Genomic DNA, 14,404 nt, shown 5'->3' with positions numbered 1-14,404 from the left:
ACAAAAAAAAAGGAAAAAAAAAAAAACTTCAGAAAATAGTTTTTAGGAGAACAAGAAGCAACTCATGGTCACACCCCACTGGCGTGTGTCTGTCTTGGCTTCTCTCTGTGCACAGATCCTCATATGAAGAGAGATCTGGATTTTTTTTTTTTGTAATGAACAAGGATCCTACTCTCTCTATTATCTTGCAAACTGCATTTCTTATTTGACATTGTGAGCTCATTTAGTCAATGAAAAAATATATATACAATTCCTAATGGTGGTGCATTTTTCCATTATACAGTTACACCACAATTTTCAAAATCAATTCTTTGGTAATGGTAGATATTGAGATTTTATCCAGCATTTTGCAATGTTAAACAAACCTGTGATGAAGTTTCTATTACTTCTCTGTACACTTCTCTAGATTATTTTCTGTCTCCTAAACGCCTAAGCACAGAGTTGCTAGGTCAAAGGGCGTGTCTAGCAGAATTCTAGAAAACAAGGAATAAAGATTTATAGCCCTGTTGGGAATTTTTCTCCTACCCCAAGAGTCTAATGGCTAATGCATCATTGCGTTTTGTTCTTTACTGAACTTGATACATTTTTTAGATGTTTAATAAGTAAATCATCAGAGGTCAGTAGAGCGTAGAATAGATTTTTAAATTAAAATGTAAAGATTATAGAATCACAGGATGTTTATTCTAAGTTATATCTTTCCTACTCTTCGGCCTTTAAAAGTCCTTTTGTGTAGGAAACAATGGTGATCATAGATAGTAGATTGCTCATTTGCTAGTTAGTTTTAATTTCCTTTCTTGTTGTTTCTCACCCAGTGAACATATTTGTCACCATGCTTGTTAGCACTTTGCCATCTGTCTCCCTCAGTCAGATCTTAAGCAGGGACGGGGTCACTTGGCTTATTATATTTCCACGTTTAAAAGGTGTCTGATACACGAATGCTGAATAAGCACTCCCTGGTGTGGGACCCTTACAGATGAGAAAACCGAAGTCCGGACAGACAGTCAGCAGGTCTGGTGGCTCAGCTCAGTTGGTCCAAGCGTGATGTTAGAACACCAAGGTCGAGGGTTTGGATCCCCACACTAGCCAGCCAAAAAAATAAAGGTAAGGAGAGATAGAGCCATTTTTCAAGATCTAGAGCAAGTTAGCTGTAGAGTCTAAACTAAGACCAGGGTCTCCTGAGAATCTCCAGCTAGAGCCCCCCCACTGCTCTCGGCTGTTGTCCACGCCTTGACAGCTTTCTCTGTTCTTTGTAGTCGGTGCAGGAGGACACCCCCAAGCCCTTTCCCCAAAGACCACCTGAGGCCTGAAATCCTGTTGTTAGATCCCTGAGTCTGGCTGCGCTATTAAGTGCACGTGTTGCTAAGGCAGGGAATGTAAATAGCAAAGCTGCTCTGAGGGGTGGATGCCCGCCCTTGAGCTGGGGGTGCAGTAGGGAGGGGTGGGGACTGGGGCAATCTGGAGAGCACGGGCAGCACCTGAAGGGGCTGCTGTTACCCCGCTGGGTGGGCATGTGAGCCCTCTGTTGCCAGCTCTTTAGATTTTCCAAAAGATAAAAATACAGATTTGGGGGTAAAGTCTCCCATCGTTTAAGTGTTGCCAAGTGATTTTTTTTTTAAGTTTTAAACATTGTGCAGAAGAAAGATACATTTGTGGGCCAAATAACCCAGCTGTCTCTACTCACCATCTGAGTCATTGGTGAGTTATTTACCACCTTTCCCCAGCCTCAGTCTCCTCATCTGTGGGAATGAAAAGAACGGGGTGTAATGATAGTGGGTTTGCTGAGGAGATTCGATAAAACAGCTGGCACCTGAGAAGCTGGAACATATCCCCGTGTGTCATAATCACAGAACACACACTAGCTCGCTGCTCCTGCCTACAGCCCAGCAAAGATGCTTTAGTCATGCACAGAGCTCATTCAAGTGCCCTGAAACAATGACTTAACATGCTCAGGTAAACCGCTGGCCCCGAGTGTTCTGCAGACACATCCTGCATCCCACCTGGGCGTCCTTCTCATGATGGAGCACAACAGAAGTGAGAGCGGGCACGACTGGCCTGGAATGCTGGCAACCACAGCAAGGTCTTTGGTCCTCATGTCCTTTGTCCCAGCTTCCGCTTTAATTCAGAATCACAACAAGCGTGCTGGTCTTCCCTTGTCTGCTCTCCCCAAAGATCCCCTCTAGGCTCGCATAAATCATGACTGCATCAAGGGGAAGTGAGATTTAAAGGCTCTACAACCTTCGCAAACCACTGTCACATGCAATCCCCCCCACCAACAACAGGCATCTAACACAGTTGCACAACCTTCATTTAGACAGAACACAGGCAGCTAACCGCCCCAGAGGAGGCCCTGGTCCAACCGGGGGGATCAGGTCTCTCTGACCCACAGACATGCAAGTGTGGGGAGAGGGGGTATTTTTAGGTTCCAGTTTTATCTTAGTGGGTATTTTTGCTGAGCTGCACACTGGGGCCACCAACAAGAAGACATCTCCATGGAACACAGTGTCTGCCCCCAAATAAAAGGACATTGCTCATGGCTACATGCAAAGAGGCAGCGCCACTGGAATACTGAGCAGCCTTCTCATATTTACTCATGCTGGCTGTGGATTTCCATGGCAGATGCTGCAGTGCAGCGAGGAAAGTTTGGTAGGTCTCTAGCAGGAAGTAATAAAAGTGAAATATCCTCTTGTTCGAGCATTCAGCAGACATTTGCAGAGCTCCTCCCATGGGCCAGGTATTGGCCCAAGTGCAGCGGACATGGAATTGAATCACAGGTCGAGGTCCCTGCCCCATGCAGTTTATGTGTTTGCTCCTAATCCACGTGGGCGAAGTCCAGAAAGAGATCCCCTCTCCTCGATACCTTCTCATTCTCCAGGTTTGATTATTGTCCAGCGAATCTTCACCCCCTTCACCATGACCTTGATGGGGGGAGCAATTCCCTACCCTGTTGTCACTGGCCTTGGCCACCTTGTGACCAGCTTTGACCAATGGGATGTTAGCCTACATGATGTCAGCAGGGCTATGAATCTGTTCGCGTGGTTGACTTGCCCGCTGAACGCCTGCCCTCTGTCTTGAGAAGAGCAATGCTCAGGTGGCTGCTGGTTGCAGGAGGATGAGGCCGAACAGACCTGGACCTGCCCTGCAGCTGGGAACCCAGTCCAGCCACACCCAGCTTCAGTGAGCCAAGCCTAAGAAGACCTGCAGACGTGAGAGCAAGAAATACCTATTGAAATGTTCTAGAATATGCCGTGGTGTACTGGTAAATGTTTAATAACCAGCTCTCCCAGGGAACAAAACCTTTGATTTATAGTGTTTGCCAATTACCATGGTGCAAATATCTCATTATGGCTGATCTTAAGTTACCAATATGACGTCACTGATCACAGACTTGGGAACAAACGTGCACCATTGGTAAGAGGTGGCTCCCATACATGCTGAAACATAGCTAGAGAATGTTGAATTAAAATGATCCCTGAAATTATTTCTGAGCATTTTGAAACTCTTTGGCTCTTCTCTCAAGCCTGAGCTACCAGTGCTTTTCAATCATTTTTAGTAACAAACTCTTTTTCCCCCAAATAAGATATTCTGCAGAATACTAATAAATAAGACATTAAAATAGAGGAATGAATTCTTTAGGAAGTTCAAATCTTCCGTGCTGGGCAGAACTGTTCACTGTGTGGAACTCTGAAGTAACTCGGCAGAGACCCTGGGTTCTCCTGGGAGCAGTTTGAGGACCACAGCGTAGACTGACTTAGGCACTTGATGCAGAATGCTACCCTCTCCAACAGAAGTGTGCAGTGCTGAGTTCACAGTGTAAGAGTATGGCATGTGACAGTTAAAAACTTGATACCATCTAATGCCCACCAACAGGGTAGTGCTTGAATAAATACAACAGAAGTGTGCAGTGCTGAGTTCACAGTGTAAGAGTATGGCATGTGACAGTTAAAAACTGGATACCATCTAATGCCCACCAACAGGGTAGTGCTTGAATAAATTCAGGGACACCCATACGATGGCCGTCAATAATGACAGCAACAGCCGATGTCCAGAGAGCACTTACCAGGTGCACGTGCTGTTCTGAGCCTTCCCACACGTCACCTCCTTCCATTCTTTTGTCAGCGCCGTGCCATTACCAACCATTATTAACACCTTTACAGAGATGAGTTGAGGCTCGAAAGGCTAAGAAACATGCCAAGGGGCACACAGCTGCAAAGTGGCAGGCTGGTGCTATTGATAGTCTTAACAGTCATGCTGAAAACGAAAGAGGGGTAGGTACTGAGAGACAGTGATGATGTCCACACTTACAGAAAGAAAGCCAAGATGCGGATCGACAGGACAGGACAGTATTTGTACTTTGGAAAGTCCTGTGAATGTGTAGACATGTGTTTCAGTGTGCAGGAGGAAAAGTGTCAGAAGGTTACATCATAGACTATGCCTGGCACTTGCCTCTGGGAATTGTGCTGGAGAGTCTGGCTGGGAGGGCTTTCGACGTTGGCATGTGCCCTGCTGTATTGTTTGACATTTACAGGCAGACTTGGGGTAGGCCCAAGGGTCTGCAGTTCTCACAGGCCCCCAGGCACTGCTACTGCTGCTGCTGGCCACTTGGAGTGGCACGGTCACCTAAAGGACAGTTAGGGACAGGACAATGGAAAGAGGCAACAAGGTTCCCACTCCAGGCCCTTCTGGGTAGGGGATTTAAGAGATGGGTGTCCAGTGGCTTTGGTTTTCCATCTCCATGCTAATTCCTGGAAGAACTCCTGGATTTCCTGCTCTCTGAGCCTTGGTGCAGCTCCCAAATACTAGAGTCCTCTTCAGGCTTAGGCCTGGATCACCCAGGGCAGGGTGCCCAGCATGCCCCCAGGCCATCTGCCCTCACCTACCAGGAGCCAGGGCAGAGCCCAGACGGCCTGTGGTTTCGAGACAGACTGGCATTGTCCTCAGGTGTGGAGCAAAGGATTGATTGGAAAGAACCAGGGAGGTTCACCAGGAGTCTGGTGTGTGCCAGGTTTCCTATGTGGACCTGGAAGACAACATCTAGCTGTTCCTGTTTTGTAGATGAGGAAATAGAGGCTCAAGGAGGTGAGCAACTTGCCGAGCAGTCACCTCCAGCAGTGATACTGGCACCTGCAGGCAGGGGGCCTGACTCCAAAGCCCACGCTCTTTCAACTGCCAAACACGGAAAGTGTGTATATGAGTCTGTTTCTGTTACTTAAAACATAAATACCTGAAACTAGGTAATTTATAAGAACACAAAGTGTATTGCTTACAGTTTTAGAGCCTGGGAAGTACAGTGTCCAGGGAACACATCTAGTGACGTGACTCTACAGCAATGCAGCGTGTCACATGGCGGATGGGGGAGCAGAGAGAACTAACTCTTAACTCCTCCTTTTAAATCCCTCAGAACCACACCCATGACCACCATTAAACCATCGACTTATCAATCCATTTCCTAGGGCATGGTTCTCACAGTCTAATCACATCTTCAAGGCCCCACCATTCAATTACCACCATAGGGTTTCCCACTCTCTTAACTGTGTCATGGTGGGGGTTAAGCTGCCTGTCCATGGGCTTTGGGGGACACAATTCAGTTCAAGGCAGTGTGGACCAGCTGAGTTAGAAGAGCACTTCACAGCCATCGAGGCAGCCCCTATTTTGTGCAGGAAGAATATGAGACCCAGAAAGAGGAGGGGACCTGTCCAAGGTCACGGAGCATTAACCACACAGCCAGGACGAGCTGACGTGGCTGGCTCTTGACAGGGCTGGCTGAGTGATCTGTGACTGCACATGCGCCCAAAGAGGTTTGGGTGCCACGGTGACACGTTAGCACAGCCCACTGTGTTGGGACCAGATGCTGAGTCATGACAGCTCATCACTACCCTCCTTGTTCCGAGCACCTCGCCCTCCCCATGATCCCAAGAAACTGAGGTCAATTGACTCACCCAAGGTCACCAAATGCAAGAGACGGGGGGGGGGTGCGGGGGGACGACTCTGCACCTGAGCCATCTGCTCAGGACTGTCTGCCATCGTAGAAGGCAACACACCATTAGACACACACCAAATCGTATCCGGGGAAATCCAAGGATCTACTTACAAGCATGATTCTCATCTCCAGGTGCACAGGAATGCTGAGAACACCACCGCTCTGGCCTCACAGCGTGACCTGAAGGAGGCCCCCACATCTGCTTGACCAAGAAGGAAAAACCTGAGGACTTCAGATGGCTCCTCCCCAGCACCGTGGTCCTTAGCATCTTGGGTCTCCTTCCAGGGGACCCCAGTCAAGAGAAGGTGACTTTTGCTCCCTCTCTCTCACTCAGATCTGTACAAGTGTGCAGTGGAGCATGCCCACCTCTTTTTGTAGAAACTCACCCAAACCTTGAGCCTACTGGTTAAAGTTCAACCCGTGTCTGTCCCAACTTGTTGGAAGATGTTTGGTTTGGCTTGGGGGTAGGTGTGTGGGGACAAGGGGCTGTCGCTGGGGACAGGCCACTCAGGTCACTGTGCTTTGATTTGGTAAACAGCAGAGTGAGTCCACCAGGGAGTTAGAAGGACCTTATGGGGAGCCCCCTGTGAGTTCCAGGCGAGAGCGAAGTCCCTGTTCCTGTGGTGTTGGCCCTGCAGGTTAGAGCCGTGGGACACTCAAGACCAGGCACATAGCTATGTTGTGTGCACGAACAGGGAATGGTGAGTTCAAAGCACAAGGTGGGGTTAGCCAGAGCACCACTGGGATGGATGGGCAGGTGGGCGGGCAGTCTCTCTGCCCAGGGCCACTGAAAAAGAAGTGAGCCTCCACTTTCCACAAAATAGACATGATTTGATCCAAATTCATTCTCCCTGAAGTAAGAATGTGGCCTGGGACACTCCCGGGTGATGCTTACTGACTGGCCATAAATATCGATAGTGCCCCTTTGCACGCATAGAAGTGTGCACATTTGGATAAGAAGTCAGACGGTCACCCTAACCGTACAACTTGAGATATTTGCAGATGCCAGGCCACAAGAAAATTCTACTGTAGACTGCACAGCAGTTTATTCTCCGATACCTTTACGTGTGAGTTGGAGACTTCAGAGTTGGGATGGAAAAGTTTGTCATTTTTTTTCTTTTTTGGTTTAAACTTACGATCTTCTAGAGGAGTGGATATTATAACTTATCATAGAATCCCAGAATCTTAGATCTGGAAAACCCCACAGATCAGGGGTTCTGAAATGGGAGTCTGCTTGTGGGCCACTGAGAACCTAAGATCTCACTGAAATCACATGCACGGTCTGGCCTGTAGCTTTCGTCCATGGCTCTGAGGGGCCCATGAGTTGGCTGTCTTGGCTGCAAGTAATAAAAGCCAGCTCTGGGTTGTGCATGTTTTTCTTCCCACAGAGTCATTTTAGAAATGGGTAGCTGGATCGATTGATTCATTCATTGACTTTTGCCTCAATTTCCTCACTTGCAAAGGGGGGAAATAACAGTCTTAGAGCTGTCACGTGGGTTGATTGAGTTGATACAAGGAAAGCCCGCAGAATGGAACTCCTATTCCTGCATCCAAGCCCCATGTGCCAGGCCCTGATGGGCTCTGAATGAGCAGCAGGCTTCTCCTGCCCGTGTCCAGCTGGCCAGCTGACACCCACAGGCTCTTGGCAACGTCCTCAGCCTGTTTCAGGCAGACCACATTGAGGCAGTTCCTGCGGGCCTGGGGTCTCCCTGTCCTCCCTGTTGCCACATGGTGGCTCTGCTTGACTTAAAAATATTACCAGCCCCAGCTTGCCCCGTACCCGTCACAGCTGACTCCTGTACACCATTTCACTTGCTGTTACAGTAGAAATGGAAATCCCTGCTACTAAATAAAGTATGAATGCCATACATATGTGTGCTTCCGGAAAAAAATCTCAAATAGTTCGGAAGTGAGAACCAAAATCTCTCTTTCCCAGAGTGAATTTCTGTTAGCAGTTTCTTGTGGCTCTTTCTGGAGATTTTCATATCATGGAAATTTCCCATATATGTATCTTTGTATACAGGAAAGAATCATATATAGACAGATACATACATGTATATGAAATATATATAATCATTTAACAATTTACCATGAGTAATATTTTTTTTCCTTTTTGTCTTTTTTCGTGACCGGCAACGGGATCGCAACCCTCGGTGTTGCGCCCGCACCTCGCTCAGCCAGTGAGCGGCCGGTCTGTATGTGGGATCCGAACCCTTGGCGGGAGCGCCGCCACGCTCCCAAGCGGCGCACTGTAGCAGTGCGCCACCGGGCCGGCCCTACCATGAATAATTTTTTATTGGTGTATATAGCTCATTTTTTTAAAAAAAGATAACTACAGGATATTTCACTGAAAGATGTACCATAATTTATTAAGTTAATCCCCCCCGATGGACATTCAGGTTATTTCCAGTTGCTGTTGTTTGTTATTTGGTTTTATAAATAATGCTGTACTGAACATCTTGAGGAGAGTTCCCAGGTCTGATGCACACAGCTTGGAGGATGAACTGATTCAAACCGTGGAGGCACTGAGGTACCTCTCTCAAGAGACTGTGCCCTCACCCACTGTCTTTTATTTTGAGCCAAAAGGTTTCGTATTCATCCAGCCCAACACTTTCTAATTTGGTTTCTACCTCACACATAAAACACCAGTCAGTGGGCTTCATATGGTCTGTAATTTTCTGCCACTGTTGAAAATTTCTCACGCGAAGTTGTGATAGTTAATCTTTGTGTCAGCTTGGCTGGGCCACGGTGCGTATATATTTGGTCAAACAATATTCTAAATGTTTTTGCAAAGGTGTTTTTTTTTTTTTAATGCAATTAACATTTAAATCTAAGAAGACTTTGAATAAAGCAGATCACCCTCTGTAATGTGGGCAGGCCTGACCCAAATCAGTTGAAGGCCCCAGCAGAACAACGTCGGACCTCCCCTGAGCAAAAAGGAGCTCTGCCGGCAGACGCCCATCAGCTCTTCCCGCGGGCCTGGCCTGCAGGTGCTGGGCTTGCCTGCCTCCAGGATCTCGTGAGCAAGTTCCTTAGGATAAATCAATCTCTCTTTCTCTCTCTCTCATCACGCACACACACTCACACTCTCACACACACAGTGCACATATACACACCCTGACAGTTCTGTTTCTCTGGTGAAGCTTGAAATACAGCAGTTAATAAAAAGTCTGTACCTAAAGGGCATTTTTTCATTTCTTAAATTAGAACCATGAGGTCAAGAAATTGTTCCTTACTTCCCGTTTAGCAAACATTCTTCATATTCAAACCCAAAAAGCTTAACTCAAACCTTCTTTAGATTTATACATTCTAAAACGGATTATGTGTACCCCAGACAATCCTTTGAAGTGCAGAAAGAAAGATTGGAATTCCTATTTTTATTTTCTCTCTCACTTGTTAAACATTTCTACTTTTCATATGTTTCACAGAGCACGCAATACATTAGTACCTAATGCACAGATATAATTTATCTATAAACACACATTCACTGAAAGTGCTGCTGAAAAGGTTTTTACTGAAATGAATGATTGGTCAGAGAAGCTGGAAGCCCACTGTTCTATGAGACTCTCAAATTTCTCTGCATCGCTCCTTTCCAACCGGGCTTTATTCTCATGTGGTAGAAATTGAAGTTCGTTCTTGAATGCAACTGAACACTCCCCATAGTATTTAACAATCCCAACGTGATACATACACTTTCCATACAGAAATTCTTTTCTAGTTGAAAAAACAAATACTAAAAAGTTGTGCTGAACAAAAATCTTGCAAGCACATGGAAGTTTCTGCATGAGTTTTGTTCACAGTAATTCCTTTTGCTTCTCTGACAAGTTTTCTATGGCATGATTTTGGCATGCACTTTTATTGATGTTTTAAATTTATACAACTGTTTCCTCCACCTGAAGCACCCCGGGGCTTGGGGGTGCTGCCCTAGCAGTGACAGGAAGCCCAGCAGCCCTGCTGTGATGCTAGTCCCCTGCCTGCTCCGGGGCCTGGATTCAAGGCACCCTGTCCCTAGTCGAAATGTCAGCCAACGAAAACCAATGAATCAGGCAGCCTGGGAGCCCGGCAGAAACCTTTTCTCCTCCTATACTCTTCTAAATATACTCAGCCTCTCCTTCCGGAAAGTATGAACCAACAGCTGCAGAGAGAAAAGAACCACCAGTGGGACAGAACGCCAGTGCAGGCACCAATGTTCACGTGCACTCAGGTGTGAGACCCCAGGAGGCATGTGTTGGGGACAAATGCTGCTTATGTTGCCCCACCCCAGCCCTTCTCTGGTGACATCGCCTGCGTGTCCTCTGGGAGACTAACCCTCCCCCACAGGCAGTCCATGTGGCTTGGGTCAGGCTGACCCACTCCCTGACTCATCTCAGCTTCGCCAGAGTGAAAGTCACCACCAGTGAGAGCCAGCCCTGGAAACTTTGCTGGAATCAAGGGGAAAGAGGCACTCTCTCTCCAAGGGGATTATTAAACTGGTAAAACATGTTTGTAGTTGGTGGGAACCCTTCTTGAGATCCTGCCCTAGAATGGAAAAAAAACAAGCCTAAAGATGAGAACGGAGAAGTGGGGAGAGAGATGAGAGAGAGACAGACAGAGAAAGAGAGAGAGAGAGAGAGAGAGAGAGAGAGAGGCGCAGAAGCAGCCAGGCACACTGGCAATGAGCCCCCAGACCACCTCACACGGCTTAGGTGAGGCACAGCCCTGGAACCCAGGCAGCAGTCAGCAGTGCAGCCGGTAACATTTCATGGCAGCATTACTATCGAAGTCTTCTGTTTAGACACAAATTTGTGCAACAAAATATCAAAGGATGATCCCCTGTGTGTCAAATGCTGCAGTCAGCACCTTCCATGGTCAGTTTCTAAACTCAGTAATGACCCTGCAAGGTGGGTTTTATTATCCCATTTTGCAGATGCCCACATTGAGGCCAGGGATGTTTGAGGTAATATTACTGGGAACAGAGTCCACGTCAGTCTATCCTCAGGCATGTTACCTCACAGGTACCCTTCCTGAGGTCTTGCCATCCACTTTATGGATGAGGAAGCTGAGGTACAGAAGTCTAGGGAGCTTCCTAGTTTTGCAGGACACTGTGTCCTTGTGGCAGCAATGGTGAGGGTCCTTGTCTTTCTTGACAGCCCAGGATCTGTGGCTGTGGCCTGTTCCAAGTCTGTGTGGAATCCACGCCAGGCAGAGATGGGCTGCTGGGGGCTGGCTGCAGCTGCTTCCTCTTACCTCTGAGTGGTCACCTTGGTTCCCCATGGGATCAATCTCCAGGACTCTAGTTCACCCGAAACCTGATCTCTTCCCAGCAGGACCTTCAAACACTTGCAGTGCTCCTTGTGTGACGTAGACAAGAGGGGAGCAGTAAAGAATAAATTATACAAGGGGCTTGGGGGGTGAGTTTTAGAAGGGTCCCCCTTGAGTGGACCTGAGGTAAAGAAGGCATGTCCAGGGACAGTCTCCAGACCATGGGAGGTGGCCAGTGGTCAGTTAGGCCCAGAGTTTCCCATCTCGGGGAACAGAGCTTCCCTCCATCCAGTATGGCAGGTCTGCAGGCCCAGATAACATCCTGAATGTCCCCTCTCCCTTACCCCTGGCCCCATTATCAGATTCATGGTCAAGTCCTGTGGATTCCACCCTTCAGAATCTCTCCAGTCTGTCCACTTCTCTGCATCCCATCTCCATGGTGACCTCCCTGCTCTGGGCCTCTGTCATCTCTCGCATCTCTCCCTGCCGCAGCCTGATCTGCTCTCCCCAAATCCACACAGGACACGCCTCCCCCATTCATTTTACAACACTCCACCCAGAGTGACTTTACAAAAACACAAATCAGATCATATTCACTCTTGCCCCAAATCTTGTTAAGGATTCTCTTCTCATCACTTTAGGATCAAGACAAAACCCCTCCCTTGGCTGATAAGGACATGGCCATGTCTTGACCACATTTCCTGCCGCATCACACAACCTTCCTCTTCAAGTTTCTACCCCTGCCATAGCTGTGTGACTCCGGGTGCTCTGCTTAACCTCTCTGAACTTCATGTTCTTTACAAAGATTAGGGATTATGGTAAAACATGCCTGGCTCAAAGTGTGCTAACTCAACATATGATAATATGATCATTTCCTGAGTTGGACCCTCTGCTAAACCCTTCACAATCTCTACTTCATTGACTCCTCCCAATATCCCATGAGCTGTGAGTTCTGAACATCGGTTCCCAGAGCAGGAGGCTGAGGTTTTCAAGCCTTAGCAACTTGCCAAAGGACGACTCGAATTCTAAGCTCCCACTGGGCAAACTCAAAGTCTCTGCACTTAGGGACAGTTAGACTCAATGTTCTAGGCTTTTCACTCAGACTTGTAGGCTTTTCCAGGCAACTGAGAGCTTCATGGATAATTCATCTTTCTCCACCCTTGTGTCATTTTTGGAAAAAGGAAACTTCTGAAGGATTCCAGGTTTTCTTGAAGTGGGCATTTCAAAGTATTGACAAATGGGTCCTTGAGATCTTTACAAATGGCCAGTGCACACATATTTAAGTGGTCCCCATTTCTGGGTGCTACCCAGGCCAGAGTGTACCTCCCTCTCTTCTCATAATGCCTCCACTAATGTGACTTTAGCCTAATTAACTCCAGGATATTGGACTGGATTCTTGCACTAATTGATTGGCAAGGGAAGAATCCCCTGTGGTAAGTGGGTGACACTTCATTAATAGATACCTATCTTTGTTTATTACTAGCTATTTAATTTGTTTTTAAACAGCTAGCGAATCAGCTAGATGGCAACATTGAACAACACCTTTCTCTATTTTAGTTTCCTGGGCGGCAAAATGAAAAACATCAAAAACAAAAGAAAAGTCAACAACTCCAGCATAATCCCAGTCACCGTTTTGATTGACTTAACTTCTGACCATGACAATTAGCAGTGGGTTGGCGGTTTTCAATAACCTTTAGTTTGTTGGATGGTTATAAATGTATTCACTCTTCATTCACTCATTCATTCATTCACTCACTTATTCATTCATTCACACCTGCTCGTGACACGGAACCAAGCATTGTGCAAGCTCGGGGATGAAGGAGGAGGCAGACCACACTCGAAAGGCAGATACGGACAAGGGCGTCGTGATGCTTGGAACTACTATGAGGAACTACACCCTAAGTTTGTTTCCTAGTCAGATACTCAGGTATCCCTGTTCGGAGTCCTTGGTAGTATTCACACCCGGCCGTGGTGGAGATGCAGATGGGGTAGAGGCAGGCCTCTTCACCCCACTGCTCTTAGGAGACCCTTGTGGTTGGCTCCTGCGACCATCTCCCCCGTGGGAGTGGGTCCCACCACGGTGCTCTGGATCCCAGCCCTGCCTGTGCCTCTCTCCAGCCGCATGTAGTCTCCGTAGGCCTCGTCCTTGTCTCGCCACAGGACTGGTCTGCTGCTGACACCAGGACCTGCTCCAGCGCTGACCTTCTGTGATGTATTGTGTGTTCTCCCTCGGAGCACTTGAGGGCACTTTGGCTGCAAAGCCACCCAGCGACCGCCTCAGTGGCACCTCAGTGTTAGCTCTGGAAGCGACGCTCACTCAACAAGGTGGCCCTAGGGTCTCACGCGGGGGCTGCCCCAGTCGTGCTTTTACTATCGGCAAAGGAGAGGTCGCAGGGAACGCGAGGTCCAGCGTGCTCTTTCCACGCGAAAGCAGCTCCCCCGTCCTGCGTTTGGAAGGCTACACAAACGATAATACGTGCACACCAGTGTGATCACGTATCCACTTTATGTTGCACATAAACATATCGCTGTATGCGCTCTACATGAAATTGTATGGACCGCGCCTGCGCGCTCCGGAACGACAGGGTAGCGGCCGCAGCGGCAGCAGGTGGGACCCGCCGCGAGCGCACAGCCCACGAGCCCTCGTCACTACAAGTCCCAGCAGCCCTTGCGGCGGGGACGGCAAGGGGCGGCCGGAGTCCGGGGAGACTACAAGTACCGTCAGGCATAGCCCAGATGACGGGACTACGAGTCCCAGAATACACTGCTCGTAGCTTGCGCGGGGCACCGTGGGATGTGTAGTCGTCGAGGGGGGAACCCAACTCCTATTCATCCCTCCTCAAAGAGGCAAATTCCTCAGACGGCCCACAGAAGCGATGATTCCCGGGTTGGCGAGGCGCGTGGGCGTCCGAGGGGGAAGCGAGAACGCAGGCCAGCCTGCACTCCGGCGCTGGGAAAGACGCGTGCGCATGCTCGCCAGGAGCCCCGGGCCGGCTACGAGGCGTGCGGGAGGCCTCGCCGCCCTCAGGCCCCGCCCCCCCGGGCCGCGCGGTCAGTGAGCCTGCGCGGAGGGCGGGGGGCCGGGCGCCGCGGGGAGGGGCTCGCAGCGCCTGCGCAGAGCGACGGCTTCTCTCGCGAGGACGGACGCCATTATCGCAGCTCCCCGACAAACACCACGAGAATTCC

At 48.6% G+C, this 14,404-nt stretch overlaps 1 protein-coding gene across 1 annotated transcript in view; it reads right to left on the bottom strand.

The window, feature by feature from the left end:
• CA5A (carbonic anhydrase VA, mitochondrial) overlaps positions 1-6,245 on the bottom strand; it is a 42,521-nt gene extending 36,276 nt beyond the window's left edge. The window contains exon 1 of the mRNA XM_008581050.1: positions 6,089-6,245. Coding sequence (XP_008579272.1) covers positions 6,089-6,245 — 157 coding nt within the window. The remainder of the gene's footprint in view (positions 1-6,088) is intronic.
• Positions 6,246-14,404: the final 8,159 nt, after the last annotated feature.

This window comes from Galeopterus variegatus, unplaced genomic scaffold, assembly GCF_000696425.1.
Source record: "Galeopterus variegatus unplaced genomic scaffold, G_variegatus-3.0.2 Scaffold2240, whole genome shotgun sequence".
Taxonomy (NCBI): Eukaryota; Metazoa; Chordata; class Mammalia; order Dermoptera; family Cynocephalidae; genus Galeopterus; species Galeopterus variegatus.
This window is presented reverse-complemented; position numbering and strand designations above follow the sequence as displayed.